Below are 18058 nucleotides of genomic sequence, written 5' to 3' on the forward strand. Positions count from 1 at the left end.
TTAACTTTTGGAAAATCTTTAACAGTGTCATTATTAAAAGTTAGTTGAACATTCCATCTGTAGTTCATGGGTCTGATCTTATAATCTGATCTTATAATCTCTCCCAGGGATAAGGCAGAACTTTTTGTAAAAGAACTTTTCTTTAAATTCGACACTTGAATCTAATAGTCATATTCTTCCTGCCATTTCAATTAAGCAGGTTAACCCATTGTTAGACATCCAAATTACACAGGCTTCCGTTGATAAAGTCATTTCTAAATAAAAATCATCTCAGCTTGTAGTCCAAATAACATTCCTGTAATTGTCATAGAAAAGTGTTCTCCAGAACTCCGTTTAATAAGTGCTTGACTGAATCTTGTTTTCTGACAGCTGGAAATTGGTATATGTGGTTCCATTTTTTAGATACACTTGAGAACGTTCTGATTTTTCCAAATATCGTCCGTTCACTCTTCTTTCCATTACTAGCAAAGTCATTGAGTCTTTGACCAAATAGCCTAATAACTTTCTGTCTGAACAACCAGCATGGTTTTTGATCTTCAAGTTCTACGGTAAACTTGCTATCTGCTGTGACTAAAAGATTCTACCGTGCAATTAGATGGAGGCGGTAAGACAAGTGCAAATATTTTTGAATTATCTAAAACTTTTGATAAAGTCTGGGATGATGATCTTCTTTATAAGTTTTCTTCATATGGTGTATTTGGGAAAGTATTTAATCTTACTAAATTATTACTTTTTTTAAAGTCATCCTTGAAGGCCAATACTCTACTTCATTTTCAGTAACTTCTGCGATACCTCAAGATTCTATCCTTGGTCCTGTATTGTTTCTTGTCTACATTAATGATCTTTCTGACAATTTTATATCCAAAGTGGCTCTATTCACTGACGACTCAACTTTATACTCTTGTCTAGACAAAAATTGTTTTCTTTTCGATCCCTTAGAACAAGCAAACGATCTTGAATCAAATCTCACCTCTGTAACTTTAGCTTGCAGTGACTTTTAAATTTTAACTCCAGCAAAACTCCGTTTCTTACTGCAAAGAACTATTGCAATACTGTCAATATTCCTATTTTAATAAATGACAAACCTCTAACTGAATCTTCTTTTTTACGTCTTTTTGAATATCGTTCATTAGTGACCTCTCGTAGAAGTTATATATACAATCAATTGCAAAGTTACCATCTGCTAAGGTTGGTTTTGTTAATCGTGCAGGCCAACATCCTGCTCCTTTGTTCTTTTGTTCGTTCTTGCAAGGATTACACTTGTTATATTTGGGTTGGTTCTTCTAATGATGCTCTTTCTCTTCTAGAAAAAATCTAAAAACGTGTTGCAAACGTAGTTTAACCAGTTTTATCAGTTAAGCTTCAGCCTCTCTCTCCTCGTCGTAAAGTTTCATCTCTTTCCGTTTTCTACAAATACTATCTTGGTCACTGCTCAAAAGAGATATTATTTTTAGTTCCATCAATTAAAACTCATTATCATTTTCACAACTCATTTTCACAGTCTCAAACAAAACTAATTTTCAACCCTTTTTAATTTCATATCGCTAAATTTGTTATTAAGCAATTTATGAAACTTTGCATCATGTTAAATAAAATTATCCATTGGAAGATTTTTATCTTAGATCATCAAATAATAGTGTAGTTGGTGACTCGCCCATTCTTTCAAATTTTCCTACGTTTACGGTAACTTTTCATACCTAGCTCTAGACCCGTGTTTTTTATTTTAATATTCCCTAGACAAATTAAACTCTCGATGGTTTTCTTTGACAACACAAGTACAAGTTTTAGTCAATTGACTAAAATTCCAACATGATCTATATAAAAAGTTTAATTTTTTATTTAAATTTCCTTTAAAATTTATTGAAATCACATAAAAAAATTCCTGGTAAAAAAAATTTAGTTTTTATTTATCCTTTTTCTTCTAACTTTTTTTAAACAACAGTCGTGCTATTATTATTATTATTTATTATTGCTATTAGTATTATTGTTACTATTATTATTATTCGTGTATTATTATAAATTTTGAATGTGCGTTAGATAATTTTGAGACAAAAGTGATAAAAACTATACACACCAGCTACAACCAGCCTCATCGATTTGATAGAACCATTATATTTAAAAAGAAAACCTTTTTTTTCTTTTTCTATTCTAAACATATAATAAAAAAGTTATTTAATTTTGCGTGAATTTCAAATTTTAAGGACTTAATGGTCTTATCAAAAGATTTTTTATAAAGAAAAAAAAAAAAAAGATTTTGTATCTTAAGTAAATAAAACTCTTGCAAAATATTGTACACCACCATTTTTCTTTAACAAATAAACGTAATCTATTTTTGCACGCAAAATTCTTCAATTTACCCAATGGCCCTTTAAGTCGTTATCAATTAATTTTTTCTATATAGCGTTTTTGTATTTTTAATTGCTTCATTTTTATTAATTAAATTTTTCGAAAAAATAAAATTTTGTTGCTATGAACATCTGCTAGTTTCCATGGAGACCATGTGGGGTCATCTTGAAAGTGGGTCTAAGTCCTAAAGTGTGTGTTTAACCTAACCAACATGTCCGTCAATGCTTTTACTCTAAACGGCGCAAAGTTTGCACCAATTTTTTGCACTAATTGACTCTACTAAAAATTAAAAATTAAAAAGAAGGCAAATAAATTTTTAAAATTCGCTAATAAAACAGAAAAATTGAAAAACTGATAACTAAATTTTTATATTTTTTATTTTCTAAATATTAAAATTTAACTTACAGGGTGACCACAAAGTATCCGCACAGATAAAGAGCTTAATAAAAAGCATGTAGAAAGTATTTGGAACACAAACTTTATTTTAAAACATTTATTGAACTATAACAATTATGATTCAAAGATTGAATTCGAATTTTCCTCCATCAGCAAAATAACAGGCCTGTAGGCGTCTCGGGAATGCTTCGACGGTGGCGAGCAAGTAGGCAGGGTCCAGAGAATCCCAAGCTTTCAGTAGTGATTTTTTTAAACTTTCAATATTTTTATGCGGCTTTTGGCATGCCTTTCCTTCTAGGACGCTCCAGACTGAGAAATCCATCGGGTTAAGATCGGGGCTCGATGGCGGCCATTGAGAAAAGTTGATAAAATCAGGAAAAGTTGCCGCACAAAAATCCTGAACTGTCTTCTTTTTATGGGCTGGAGCTCCATCTTGCATGAACGTCCAAATACGATTTCCAAGTTCTTTTTGAGCCCAAGGAACAATTTCTTTCTTGAGCATATCCAAATAATTGTCACCGTTGACCTTTATACCTTGTGGAACAAATATGAGCGGTGTCTTAACATGAGCCGTTATCCCGGTGAATACCATAACTGAAGCAGGATGAGAACTGCGTGAAACCGAGACATTTGGTTGAGATTTTGCCCAAACTCGATCGTTCTGCTTATTAAGAATGCTTTCCACTGTAAAAATCTTTTCGTCAGTGAACAAGATGTTGCGATAATCAATTCCGTTGAAACGGTGCAGAAGTCCAAGAGAACGGTCTTTACGTTTGACTTTAGCTGCTTGAGAAAGAAGTTGCGACTTGTTCTTCTTGTATGGTTTGAGCTTAAGCTTCTTTTTGATTATCTTTGCCATTGAAGTTCGTTTTATCCCCATTTTCTTTGCGAGACCTCGAGCAGATTGATTGGGGTTCAAACGCAGGCGATCGCGTACCTTTTTCACATTGCTCGCAGTGATCACTGTTCGAGGTCTTCCGGATTTTGGATAATTAGAACTTGTTCCCAACTCGTCAAAGCGTTTAATTGTGTCCTTAATTCGTCCGTCTTGGCGCATGTAAACGGTTCTGAATGTAGCTCGCTGAGTAGCCTTTTTTGTGAAACTCGATGATAGATTGACGATAAGGAGAAACGCGCACCATTCTAAAAAAACCAATTGAACATAGTTTACAAAGTATATAAAGTAAAGTATATAAAGTTTATGACATAATATTAACCAAAAACAACAAATAAATAAGAAAATACATAAGTGCTTTTATGCTTATATTTTCACAAGATGAAACCGTCTCGTGTGCGGATACTTTGTGGTCACCCTGTATAATGAGCAACAAATTTTTTATAATAAATAATAAAATCATGTAAAATTTCATATAATGAAATAAAATTAAATAGTTATTTTGTAATTTCTTTAAAATTATTGATTAAAAAATTATAATGCATTTCAAATGTGACATACTTGGCAGCAAATGTTACATACTCATCATTATATTCATTACTAAACAGAAAAAAACAACTGCATTTTCACTAAAACCAAGGGTTGTTCACTTATGCTGAGTTTTTGATAAAAAAAAAACTTTTCGAAATTCTATTTTTGTTACGGAAAGTTTGAAACGATTTCTAATTACTTAATTGGGAACCGAAATGATTTTCACTTTATGAAACTCACGATATTCAATCAATATATATTTTAATTGTCGAAATCCTTAAATTAGCTCCGAAACTATTTTTCGCTTTCGAAATTTTGAAAATTGTACCAAAATATATTTACATTATCGAAAATTTACCGAAACAATTTTTCACTTTCGAATCTCTATAGTTTGCATCGAAATATTTTTATATTAACGAAATTCTAAAAATGGCACCGAATCATTTTATCACTTTCGAGCCTCTATAATTTGCATCGAAATATTTTTATATTTACGAAATCATTAGAACGGTATCGAAACAATTTTTTACTTTCAAAATTTTTAAAATTATTTCAAAATATTTATTTTATAACATTAATTCTTTAAACTGCATCTAAATGAATATTTATAAAAACAAAAAAATAGAACTCTAAAAATTAGGACAAAACAATCCTCAAGATCTTCTCCTTCTTTTAAATACGCTCTTGAAAATGAATACTGATGGCTAGATCAAGTCAAGGCCGGTGCAAAGAGTATGGATGGAAGGAGGGTAGGACGGTGACATACCCCATTCAATAAATTAGTCGGTAAATTGGGACTTTTTTTTAGATATGTTCATTTGGCAAAATAGGACTTGGATAGTTATCACATGTCAGCAAATTGGGAAATTAGAGGCCCTTTTTTTTGTTGTTGGTTTCTTATAAGTTTCATAAGGGCTTTAGTTATATTTTGTAAGAACTTTTAGAATCAACCTCATCTATGTCGTAAAAATGCTATAAACGTTTCAACTCCGCTTTATACGTCTTATATCATTTTTACAATAATCGTTTACTTGCGCGTTGTTTTGCGCAATAATTAGTAAGAAAATTTCTCAATTTGATTTGCAAGATTGATATAAGTTTCTACATATCATTTCTGCACAAAATTTATCGTGCTTCGAAAGTTCATTTTTACTGCGCTCGCAGTAAAAATAGGTTTTTTTATTGCCAAAAACTGCCTACATTATTTTCCATATATATTTAACTTTCCATATATATATTTAACTTATTTTTAGTTTTCTTGTTTTACACAAAATACGCCGTATGTTTAAATTAGCGGTTTTGTCGAAAACTTGTTAGTTCATTTTAATTTCATTATTTTCTTTCAAGTATAAAAACTCAACTTGTTATCAAAATATTTTTATTAAATAGAAATCTGGGACACAGCAATATCATCAAAAATAAAAATGATGTACTAATTGTAATATATATATACATACATACATACATACATACATACATACATACATACATACATACATACATACATATATATATATATATATATATATATATAGATATATAGATATATATATGCATATATATATATATATATATAACATATATATATATATATATATATATATATATATATATATATATATATATATATATATATATATATATATATATATATATATATATATATATATATATATATATATATATATATATATATATATATATATACAGCGGTGGCCAAAAATTAAAGACCACTCATTTTATAATTGGTTTCTTAATCTTTAAATTAAAATTAAGAAGATTCTAATTGACATATTAAATTTTTTTGTTTAATATCTTGTTAATTAAAACATACGGATTAAAGTGGTATAATTTTTTAAATCTAATTCTTATTAAATAGCTTTTAACTTATTAAAAAGCTAATGAGTACTTATAAATCTTTTTTAAATAAGTCGGACAAAATTTAACGACCACTATCAAATCTTTAATTTGCATTTATTAAAAATAATAATCCATTATTTTTTTTAACTGTCTTAATTGCTTATTACGTGGGCTACAAAACAAAATGTCGAAACCTGAGTTTCGATATCAAATAAACATTTATTTTTTGAATTGCAATAAGGATATAAAAATATTGCAAAAATGCGTGCAAAGATCGAAGATAAAAACAGATACGCGGCTCTTGTATTAAAAGAAGAAGGCTATAGCATCAGACAAATAGCAGAAAAGCTCGGAAGGTCTCACTCTTGCATTATTAATATATTTCAACGATACAAAGAGACCCGGTCAATTAATGATCGTCATAGGACTGGACGCAATAAAATTTCAAATGACCGTGATGTTCGCTCGTTAGTGAGATTAATGAAAGAAAACAGACAAGCATTATCTACAGACTTGTCTACGAAATGGACACTGTCAAATTGTCTGAAAGCAAGCCCTAGAACTGTGCGAAGGGTCCTCCACAATTTAAATTATTTATGGCGTGCTGCTGCAAAAAAACCACGTTTAAATAAAAAACAAAATCTTGCCAGGAAAGAGTGGTGCAAACTACATAAAAATTGGTCAACAGATTAGTGGAGCCGTGTGGTCTTTAGTGATAAAATGAACGTTGAGGTAGACAACAGAAAAGGTCGCGTAATGTTGCGTAGACTTCCAAGCGAACGGTACGATGAATCATGCATTTTGCAACGAACAAAACAAGGCAGTGGTTCAATAGGCATTTGGGCCTGTATGAGTGCCTGTGGAGTTGGCGTTTTTATTTATTCGATGGTAGACTCAACAAAGAAAGGTACATCGAAATTTCGGAAAACTCGCTTATTCCTAGCATTGATTTATGGCAGTTGCAAGATGGATTTATTTTCCAGCAAGATAATGCGCCGTGTCATAAAGCGCATGTTGATAGCGATTGGTTCAATTCTAATAAAATTCAAGTGCTTCCATGGCCTGCCAATAGTCCAGACTTGAATCCAATAGAAAATTTATGGTCGTGGCTTGATCACAAGCTTGGTAAAGAACAACTTTACAATTTGGAAGATTTGAAATCTTGTATCTCTCATCATTTGAAAAATGTGCCTGATGAAGTAATCAAAACTTTAATGAATTCAATGCCAGAACGAGTACAAGAGTGCTTGAAAACAAATGGAGGAACAACACGTTTCTAAATTATTTTTTTATTGCTTTTTGAATTATTTTTGAAACTGGTCTTAAAATTTTGTCGAATTTTTTTTCCCATTTATATTTTTTACTAGTCAGTTTTTTAATTTTTTAGCATTATTTTGTAAAAAAAATTATAAATTCTTTTATAATAAATATAAAATACAATAAAAATTCTTTCTAAAAATGTTTTTCTTTTTTTGATACCTTTTTCCAAAACAAAATTATACTAAGGTTAAAAACAAATTTTGAAAAAAAAATGAGTGGTCTTTAATTTTTGGCCACCGCTGTATATATATATGTATATATATATATATATATATATATATATATATATATATATATATATATATATATATATATATATATATATATTCCCAACTTCCTGTGAAATAATTTTTCTATAATTTGAAAACTTTTTTATGTTTAGACATTCTTCCTGATGAACCTACTGATGGTGAAACACAGTGTGGAAGAAATCAAAAATTAGATAAGTGTTTTTACTAATTTATATATATATATATACTTTTCATACTCTATAAATATTTTATTTTTTTTCAAATTGTTATTGTAAAAGTTTGAATTAGTTCTAAACTTTTTAAGAACAACTAAACTATAAATAAACTAGCAAAAACTATGCAACATTTTAATGTGTCTGTGTTCAAGATCAAAAAATGGTCACAGTAACATATTTGTAGGTGTGAAAAAATTAAAGATTTTTTGTCAAACTTCCCACACGTTATAGAAAATTATTGTTATTTTTCTCTCCCAGGCAAAAATGTTTTTCATACATATGAACAGCACCTTAGAACAACGTTATATGTTCGCTTTGCCAATTTTAATTTGCAAAAGGAATATATAATGACATTTCTTTAATTCTCTCCATAATTCTATCAACAATTTTTCTTGTTTTTCAGTAATTCTACAAACTGTGGAAAATGTTTACAAATTCAAAACGTGGGCATAGCCTGTAATGGTTTTCTTCAGATATATCGAAATCGCAATCAGTGACGAATCCAGGTTTTTCTGATGTTTGAGATAGCTAACTTCCAGACATGGAGCAAACTCCAAACATTTTTACGTTTATACTTATGTTAAATAATGGTGCTTTCCAAAAAATTGCGATGAGGAGGCTGGGGACGAAAGACCCTTTAACTTCACTTAAAAGCCATCAACTTCATAATCATATAAAGTTTACAAATTTTATATGGTCATAATTTTTGAACGCTCAGAGATAATACTATGAAACTTAAAATCTATCAATGAATATAAGTCTAGTTGAGATCAGTACAAAAAAAAATTTCATCAACTTGTTGCCTCTCACGTTTGGGGTGGGGGAGGGTATGAAGTTAAAGGGCTTTTTTGTTCCCAGCCTCCAATAAGCGCAATTATTTGCAAAGCATCATTATTTGACAGAATAAACATACAAATGTTTGGAGTTTGCTCCATGTCTGGTGGCAAGTTCAAACCCCAAAAATCCTGGATTCGTCACTGATTGCAATGATAAAGCTTTTCCTGTGATAATAAATACAGTGAACGCTCTATATAAGCAACTCATTTGACCCAATTTCAATAAAGGTTTCTTAATGGGAAAAGTTGCTTAAAGGGAAAAAAAGAATTTTAAATATACTGTCTGGAAATATACAAAACAGTTGAACTAGAAGTAGCTAAAGAATGTTGCTTATAGAGAAATTTAATTATCTTTGTGAAACTTTTTTTCGAAACTCATTTAACTTTTCGCAACTCATTTTTTTTTCGAAATTTATTTAACTTTTTGAAATTCAACTTAAGTTTCAAAATTAATTTAATATCTCGTAATTACTATTTTTTTTTTCGAAATTAATATAACTTTTCAAAATTAAATTTAAGTTTTCAAAATTAAATTTAAGTTTTCAAAATTAAATTTAAGTTTTCAAAATTAAATTTAAGTTTTCAAAATTAAATTTAAGTTTTCAAAATTAAATTTAAGTTTTCAAAATTAAATTTAAGTTTTCAAAATTAAATTTAAGTTTTCAAAATTAAATTTAAGTTTTCAAAATTAAATTTAAGTTTTCAAAATTAAATTTAAGTTTTCAAAATTAAATTTAAGTTTTCGAAATTTCGAATTTATTTTAGCTATTCGATAGTTTTCGAAAGTTTTTACAAAATCCGAAAAAAAATTTTTTATCGAAAACGTTTTTATTCGAAAATTTTCGAAATTTGTGTTTTCGAAAATGAACCCTACTATAATTCACTGCTCCAAGAAGTCTCTAGAATGGTATGAACAAAATGGCGTCGAATTTGTACCTTAGGAAGCAAATCCTCCAAATTATCCTGAGCAGCGAGTTGTTGAAAGTTATCTTTATTGAAAAGCAAGAAATTAGCTACAAATAAATAAAAAAATTTAGGAAATTTTGGATAGCCGTCTCAAAAAACTCAAAGCAAGATCCAACAGATGATGTCTAGTACTCACAAAGATAATCGGTTTCTATATAAGCGTCCGATAAAATATGTAAAAAATTATTAAAATGAATAAATAATTCAATTAGCTTCATTTTGATATCAACAATTAAAGGGTGCTGAATTTCATCGTGTTCAACCGATATGGTTAATTTTTGATAAAAATACAATGTCTGTAGTGAAATAATACTTTTTTATGCAAAAAAAGTTTAAAAGCCATTATAAAATGTTTAAAAAGGGAAAATAAAATGTTAAAGCAAATAATAAACAAAACAAATAAACAAAAAAAAAAAGGTTAAAATTAAATCAAGATATTTTCAATTAAAAAATATTTTTTTTTAGGTTTCTATTTGAATGAAGCAAAAGTCAGTTTAGGAGAAAAATCAAAATTTGGTAAGACAATTTGTTCCAGAGATATGGACCTCAGTAAGAAACAAAAAACTGGTCTTTGCTTTCATGGCAAAAAGGGACAATAAGGTTGTCATTAATTCAAAGATTATATTTCTTTTTAGGTTTCATACAATAAAGATTTTGTAATGCATATGGCAACATATTTTCTCTACATTTAAACACAAAGCATAAAAAATTAAAGACATTTAGTTGATGTACATAAAACATTCATTTTTTTAAAAAGTTGTTTCCTATGAAAAAAAACGATTTTTAAAATTTATTGCGCGAGCTGCGTGTTTCTGATGAAGGTAAAGAGAGATTTTAGCTTTACTCTATGAGTGTTTCTGCATATAATAATTGCGTAGTTTATATGACAATGTATAAATTAATAATATAATTGTGTTATCTGTGTAAACTTTAAAGCATGATATTTTCTGATTGGAACCATGTGTTAACTTGAAATTTATATATATATATATATATATATATATATATATATATATATATATATATATATATATATATATATATATATATATATATATATATATATATATATATATATATATGTATATATAGGGGAGAGTTGCCGAAATTGGAACAGCTCCTTAATTGGAACACTTAGCTTTATTTAGAAACTGGAACTTATTCTACTTTCATGAACATTTTTTCTTGTAAAGAAAATAATTTTCTTTATTTTTTAAAACTTCTAGTATTTAAACTTAAAAACTGCACGTATGTGAATAAAATTACTTTTTTTTAAAGAAAAAAATTTTTGCGATCTAATTTTATCGTTGCATTTAAACGATTACAGAAGCTTAACGATATTGAGTTTGATGATAATTTTTTTTAAATTTTAAATTTTAAGGGTTTCAAGTCTATGTGATATTAAGAGCTTATATCGTAAGTTGTTACTTGTATGTAAATATTTTGCTACAACACCATGGTCCTATGTTGCCCAGAATGGAACTTCAAAAGTTGCCGTAATTGAAACGATGTCATCTCATAACACGCTACTTGACGTCCGAAATATCAGAAAATTTCATTAGTCCGAATGAATAAAATTTTTTGAATTTTACGTAGGGGAGAAATACTCCCGACGTAAACATTAGCCCGTAAATTGACCTGCATAAAGTTTGTCGCATGTTTTAGTCGTGAAAATTTGTCGTGAATAGTAAAGTTTTTGAGTTCCTGGTGTTATTAAAGTAAATAAACTTATTATGAAATTAAACAAAGAAATGTTTAACAAGCTTAGTGATAAATTATCATTTGTTAATGCTGCAGAAATAAATCCTTATGAAGGTAGGGTTTTTAGTTTTTTGAGTTGTTATGTAATATCGATAGTGGGAGTAAGTCCCATAAAAAAGTAAATCTCCTCTTATAAGCTTTAAAACTCATATAAAAAAAATCCTTAAATTAAGGATTTTTTCATATGAGAGTAATTATCCCCTTTTCAAAACTAAATTATTAAAAAGAACCATTTTAATGATAAAATGAACTTTTTTGGTGGTGTTTTGTGGAAGAGTAATTCTCCCCTTTTTAAAGTTTTTGTTAAAAGTGTAAGTTTTACTTTTGTCAAGTTTTTTTTGAAACAATAAATCTCATATTTTAAGGATTTTTTCATATGAGAGTAATTCTCCCCTTTTCAAAATTAAATAGTTAAAAAAAACAATTGCATTGATAAAATGAACCTTTTTGGTGGTGTTCTGTGGTAAGAGTAATTCTCCCCTTTTTAAAGTTTTTGTTTTAAGAGAAAGTTTTACTTTTATCAGGTTATTTTTAAAACAATAAATCTTCTCTTTTAAGGATTTTTTTATATGAGAGTAACTCTCCCCTTTTCAAAATTAAATTATTAAAGAGAATCATTTTATTAATAAAATTAACCTATTTGGTGGTGTGGAAGAGTAATTCTCCCCTTTTGTAAAGTTTTTGTTGTAAGAGTAATATTTACTTTTGTCAAGTTTTATTTAAAAGAGTAAATCTCCTCTCTTAATGATTTTTTTCGTATGAGAGTAATTCTCCCCTTTTTAAAGTTTTTGTTATAAGAGTAAGTTTTACTTTTGTCAAGTTTTTTTTATACAATAAATCTCATATTTTAAGGATTTTTTTCATATGAGAAAATTCTCCCCTTTTTAAAATTAAATAGTTAAAAGAACCATTATGTTGATATTATGAAACTTTTTAGTGGTTTTCTGTGGTGAATTAAAAACAAAAATTACATTATTTTTTTTCAGCATTGTCATCAATCGATCCATTGAATAGTTTAACAGAAATTCAGTTTAAAAAACCTGGGTAAAATACTTAATTGATGTCAATAAGTAACTAAAGTATATAAAGAGTTAAATAAAAATTGTTGTTTTTAGTTTTATGTGTTCTGCTTGCATGATGTCATTTACAAGAAAAGATAATATGAAAAGACATGCTTTGCAGGTACATAAAACCATTTTTAGAGATGATCAATTCAAAGATAAAAGAACTCCATGTCACTATCAAGACTGCGGCCAAGTATTTTTTCAAAAAGTCAAACTTATTAAACACATAGAGGAATGTCATCAAGGTATATTTTTCAAAGAATCCTACAATTTTTTATCAGAATCTGAATTCTTAGCATGGAAGGAAAAAGAGGAACTTAATAGTTATGTTTTTTTCAGTAAACAAAGTGGTAGTTTTTTTCAGTAAACAAGTTATTTCATTTGTTTTTTTATCAGTAAACAAGTTATTTCATTTGTCAAAATGATAGTCATTCTAAACCGCATCGCTCTGTTAGTGAACCAGCAAGAAAAACTAATAAAAGGTACTACAGAGGGAGTGTTAAATCAGGTGCCTTCTGCCCTGTCAGAATGATTGTCACAGTAAACAAAAATGGTGTCACAAATGTGCAGTATATCAAAACTCATAACCACAGTGTTAATATTACAAATACCATGTACCAAACTATCCTGGGTAATATTAAAAAAATTATTTCTGCTAAATTATCATTAGGTGTAACTGTAAATACAGTTTATCGTGATCTTAGGGAAAGTTTTGGAGACAGACAAAATAGAAATGATGAAGATGCTGTTTTAACTAAATCACGTCTTCTTACAAAAAAGAATATTTCTGTTATCAACAGAGCAGTAAAAAAGGGGATGTCGGCTTCACCCTGATGATAGCATTTCAACTTTTTTACTTGTTCAAAAGTTGAAGTCTGAAGATTTTAATAGCATTCTGGTTTATAAGCCACAAGGACAGCAAACTGTTATCGGCCTAAAAGTGTATAACAACATTGACCTTAATAAGGATTCCTTTGTCATTGGTATACAAACAAAGCATCAACTATCAATGTTTAAAAAGCGTTCATCACAAATTGTTTGTATTGATGCTACACACTGTACCAATCAGTATGCATTTCCTCTTGTAACTTTACTAGTTCGAGATGATTTTAAAAGGGGTTATCCAGTAGCTTTTCTTATTTCTAACCATGCAGATGAACAAATCATAACACCATTCTTAGAGGAAATAAAAAGGAGATGCAATCATTCTGTAAAAGTTAATGCTGTTATGACAGATGATGATTTTTCAGGCTGGAATTCTTTTAATAATGTTTTTGGAGATGTGCGCCACTTGCTATGCAAATGGCATGTAAAACGTGCATGGCGCAATAAACTTCCTTTAGTCGGTCCATCTAATTTACAAGAAGAAGTTTTTAGGATCTTAGAGACAATCATTGACGAAAAAAACCCTGATGTTTTTTTATCAACTATGAATGGTTTTGTAAAGGCATATGAACATAAATGTCCTAACTTCATTAGTTACTTTGTTACATACTATGCTCCTCGACATATAAAATAGGCTTTTTGTTATCGCAACTTTCAACATGCTGACACTGATACTAATATGTTATGTGAGTCATTACATAACAAATTGAAAACAGTTTATATGGTAAGACGGCCTAATAAAAGGTTAGACGATTTAATCAATTTACTTTTAACAATCGAGGAAGATAGTTATTGGCGCCACAAAAGAGACACCATTTATCTTGGAACAATATCTCTCCCAAAAAAGTACAAAGAAAGACATGAAAAAGGAATGTTGATTTCAGATAAATGTATTATTAAATGTTCATTAACTCAGTACACAGTTAAAAGTCAATCAAAAGATGTAACATATAATGTTGACATTCTAACTGACACTTGTAAGGAAAGTTTGTGTTTAGAATCATGTCTAAATCCTGCCTGTAATGGTTTGTGTCAGCATTTATATAGGTGTAATTGTAATGACATCGTAATCCTTTGCAAGCATGTTCATAAGTTACGATCATTTCTTTTGAGAACTCAAGAAAAAAACTGCACAAAAGTATCTTTAGCTGTTAATACTGGTAATAATCAAGTGAAGCAAAAATCACAAACATTTATTAATGAGACTGAAAGGTTTCAAAAAAATATTGATGAAATATCTACATTAATTTCTCATCCCATGATAATAAGTTTGCAACTTCCTTCAATGAACAGACAGCTGGAAGACATGATCAGTCAAGTTTAAGCCATCAAAAGTATGAATTCAATTGAGATACCTGTAAAGCCACATAATAACCTTTTAAATTTTGAACCAAATAAGAAGTTGGATAATCAATGGCAGCCTAATAAATTTAAAAGAACAAGAAAAGAAAATAGGAAAAAGGAAACAAAACCATATCAATATCCTGCACAAAACCAAAAAGAAGAGATAGTTCTGAAATTGTCTCAGCAGCATGTTGATCAAATTCATGATAAACAAAGTACAATAATATGCGATAAGATTGAAACTCGTGACTTTACCAACACTCTCATTACGTAAGCTATTTAAATACATTTTCAAATACTTGCTACTATTCAATTTTTCTACGAATATCTTCGCTTTTAAATAAATTTGCTTATTCAAGTTAATTTGATGTTATTGATAATATATTAGACAGTAAATAAAACAATAAACTATATTTCCTTCAGTATATTAGTTATACTTGTGTGTAAAATATAAATTATTTGTATATATGTGTGTTTGTTTATATATATAAATATATATATATATATATTTTTTTTTATTTTTTTTTTAATTTATTGATATATTTAGACATGGCTCTCACCAAGTATCTTTTATTTCCCTTTTGACATTAGAAAACAATATACCATCTGACATTTCCTTTAATTTAAAAAAAGCACTCCAGGTTTTCAAAAAGGCTGGCTTCAAGATAAAGTCATAGGAAGTTTTCTTCATTGCTTAAAAAAAAGGTACCCTTCAATGAAATATTTAGGTCCAACTGAAGCATCAGCTTTAAGCTGTTCAAAAAGTTTACGGCTTTTATGGAGAGATGTTGATACTAAAGTTATAGAACAAGTCCTTATTCCTTTTAACCCAACTAATTCTCAATGGATTTTAATATATCTATAAGTTATAACAAAAGAAGTAACTGTACTTGATCCACTCCATTGCAATATTATGCCAAATAATTTTTCACACAATAAATCCATTGCTGTTGCTAAAGACCTTTTTCGACTAAAATTTAACATTTTAAACCCAACCGTCATTTCAGCCCCAAATCATTGTTTACAGAAGGATAGTTACAACTGTGGTGTTTACATATGCTATTATGCATTACAATTTTGTGAAGGTATCATTATTTTTACACAATATACATTCTGCATACAGAGTGCATCTTGAGTAATATTTATATATTAGCATTTTTTTAGTTGTCGATTTTATAACTAATTTTTTATTATGTTGCTTATATTTAATTAATTGCATATATAAATTCATTTATGCATTATTAACTATAAATTTAATTCTGTAATTGTTCAATAAATTATAATTGTTAATTATAGTTTGCATAACTTATAATTTGTCTGCGACTATTTAAAAATGCATCACTACACGAATTTTTTTATTTTCTATTTTATTTAACTTTCTTTAAAATTGTGTTTTCAGAAAAAAATATCAATGATCCATTTAATGAAGTACAATTTCGTAAATATATATACGATACTTTATGCGGTAGGTGTTTAAAGAACCTTGAAAGTGGTTTTGAACGTTTGTACGATATTTGTAGGGTAAGTGTTTATTTTATTTTAACATAATAATAAGCTGAAATTTTTATTCCAATATTGTATTAGGGAATAACCTGTTCCTTTACTATTTTGTTCGTCCACTTTGAATTAAATGCGATTTGGTTGGCGAAAAATAAATATAAATATATTACATTTTAGGTCCTATCCTTATAAACACATGTTTCCTTGTTTCTTTGAGTTGTTTACAGTTATATCTAAATTATAGCTGTCTATGAAATTTGAGAAAATGATGGAGTAATAGATATTGTAGTAGTGATTACAAGGATGACATTTAATATATTATTATTACAGATTTGCAAGAACACATCCTCTAAAAAGAACGATTGGGTGCAATGCACAAAATGTCCACAATGATATCATTGCGAGTGTGCCCACATTTCAATCAAAGATGCGGATGTCAGTGATACTTTCCAATGTCAATGATACAACCCTATCAAGTTTAAAAAACGGCTATTTTCATAGCCACAAATCGTTTTAAAAACATTAAATGACATGAAAAATCTAGTTCCATTCTATTCTATTTACAGGGCCGTACTGAGGGCAAGGCCGGGGGCGCATAAATTTGGTCTCTTTGATGTTGATACGAAAAATAGTTAAAATTGCGCCTTCTTACGTAAACTCTAATTAATAAAAGCTCATTTAGTGAACAAAAGAGCGCTCTTTTGTTCTGTAAATGAGATAAATTGCGCCCCGTCTCTTTAAATAAAAATTATGTCAGAGTTAAAGACACTAACATTTAATTTTTTTTAAGAGGAAGGGAGCACAATTTTTCTTGCTTTCCCGAAGCGCTAAGTTGGCTCGGTACGGACCTGTCTAATTCTAGTTGTTTTTTAAGTTTTAAATCAGGCATTAACTTAACAAATTTAATAAAATATCATATCATTTTTAAATAGCCTGTTTAATAGGTCTAATTTGTTTCAGTTTTTAAACAACATGGTTTGTTAAATATTTGGGGAGAGTGGTCTAAAATATCCCCCTTTTCAAAAAATGGTATAATCAACTAGCCTCGCACACACAAACCAAAAAACAATTTTTTTTAAGGATATATAATTTATGCTCTACAATTTGTTATCTGAAAATTAAAGGTGCATATATACCGTACGTTAAGAAGCAACCGATAAAAAGAGAGATGCCAGGGGCCCATTTCATTTTCACAGGGGCCCTAGTGTTAGCTTAAAATGGTTTCCTTATTTAATTCCTGTATAAAACCCGAGTTTTAATCAAAAACTGACAGTTACTTATATTTTAATAATAAATAACCATCTGTTCCATAACCATATTAGAAATTTGACACTCGAAGTAAACTCAATTGAGACAGAATGTGCTCAAAGCTCTTCTGTAACTGAGTCATAGAAACTACTACAGCATAACAATATGTGTACAGGTGGGATGAGAGATTATCTAAGATATATGAATCGATGTATACAAAAACGTTATAAGTCATAAAAACTATTTTTAAGTCAGACAACTTTAACTATGTATAACACATATAAACATCACAAATTTTGATATATATTTTAACAAATCTAATACTTAAAGATGTCAAAAAGCACCCAAATTTATTTTTTGAAATTATTCAAAGTAATAATTTTGGATTTAATAAGTTTTTTCTCGTTCCCCGAAAAAACAGTTTTTATGACTTGGAACGTTTTTGTATACATCGATTCATATGATATATCCGGTTGGATATTATAGTGATATATCCGGCCAGATATATGATATACAATTATTCGGCATTTTGGCCGGATTATCCGGTCGGATATCATATCCGGTACTCCTCTTGTTGTTACCTTTTTATAATATCTGATCAACATTTTGTTAAAAACATTACTTTCAATATTGCTTATAA

The 18058-nt window shown here is 28.7% G+C and overlaps 1 protein-coding gene and 1 long non-coding RNA gene across 2 annotated transcripts; both read left to right on the top strand.

Annotated features, from left to right (window-relative positions):
* Nucleotides 1-6289: 6289 nt before the first annotated feature.
* LOC136079140 (uncharacterized) lies at nucleotides 6290-6721 on the top strand. The gene has a single exon (XM_065794858.1). It carries the CDS (start codon nucleotides 6290-6292, stop codon nucleotides 6719-6721), a length of 432 nt encoding a protein of 143 aa, XP_065650930.1.
* An 8652-nt stretch (nucleotides 6722-15373) lies between these two features.
* On the top strand, nucleotides 15374-16904 carry LOC136079531 (uncharacterized). Its single transcript, XR_010637988.1, has 3 exons — nucleotides 15374-15755; nucleotides 16070-16191; nucleotides 16501-16904. It is a non-coding gene; the product is annotated as an uncharacterized LOC136079531 (long non-coding RNA).
* Nucleotides 16905-18058: the final 1154 nt, after the last annotated feature.

This window comes from Hydra vulgaris, chromosome 04 (genome assembly GCF_038396675.1).
Source record: "Hydra vulgaris chromosome 04, alternate assembly HydraT2T_AEP".
NCBI lineage: Eukaryota > Metazoa > Cnidaria > Hydrozoa > Anthoathecata > Hydridae > Hydra > Hydra vulgaris.

Excerpts from the sequence above, each read along its gene's own strand:
- LOC136079140 (XM_065794858.1), top strand. The coding sequence starts at position 6,290 with ATGCGTGCAAAGATCGAAGATAAAAACAGATACGCGGCTCTTGTATTA.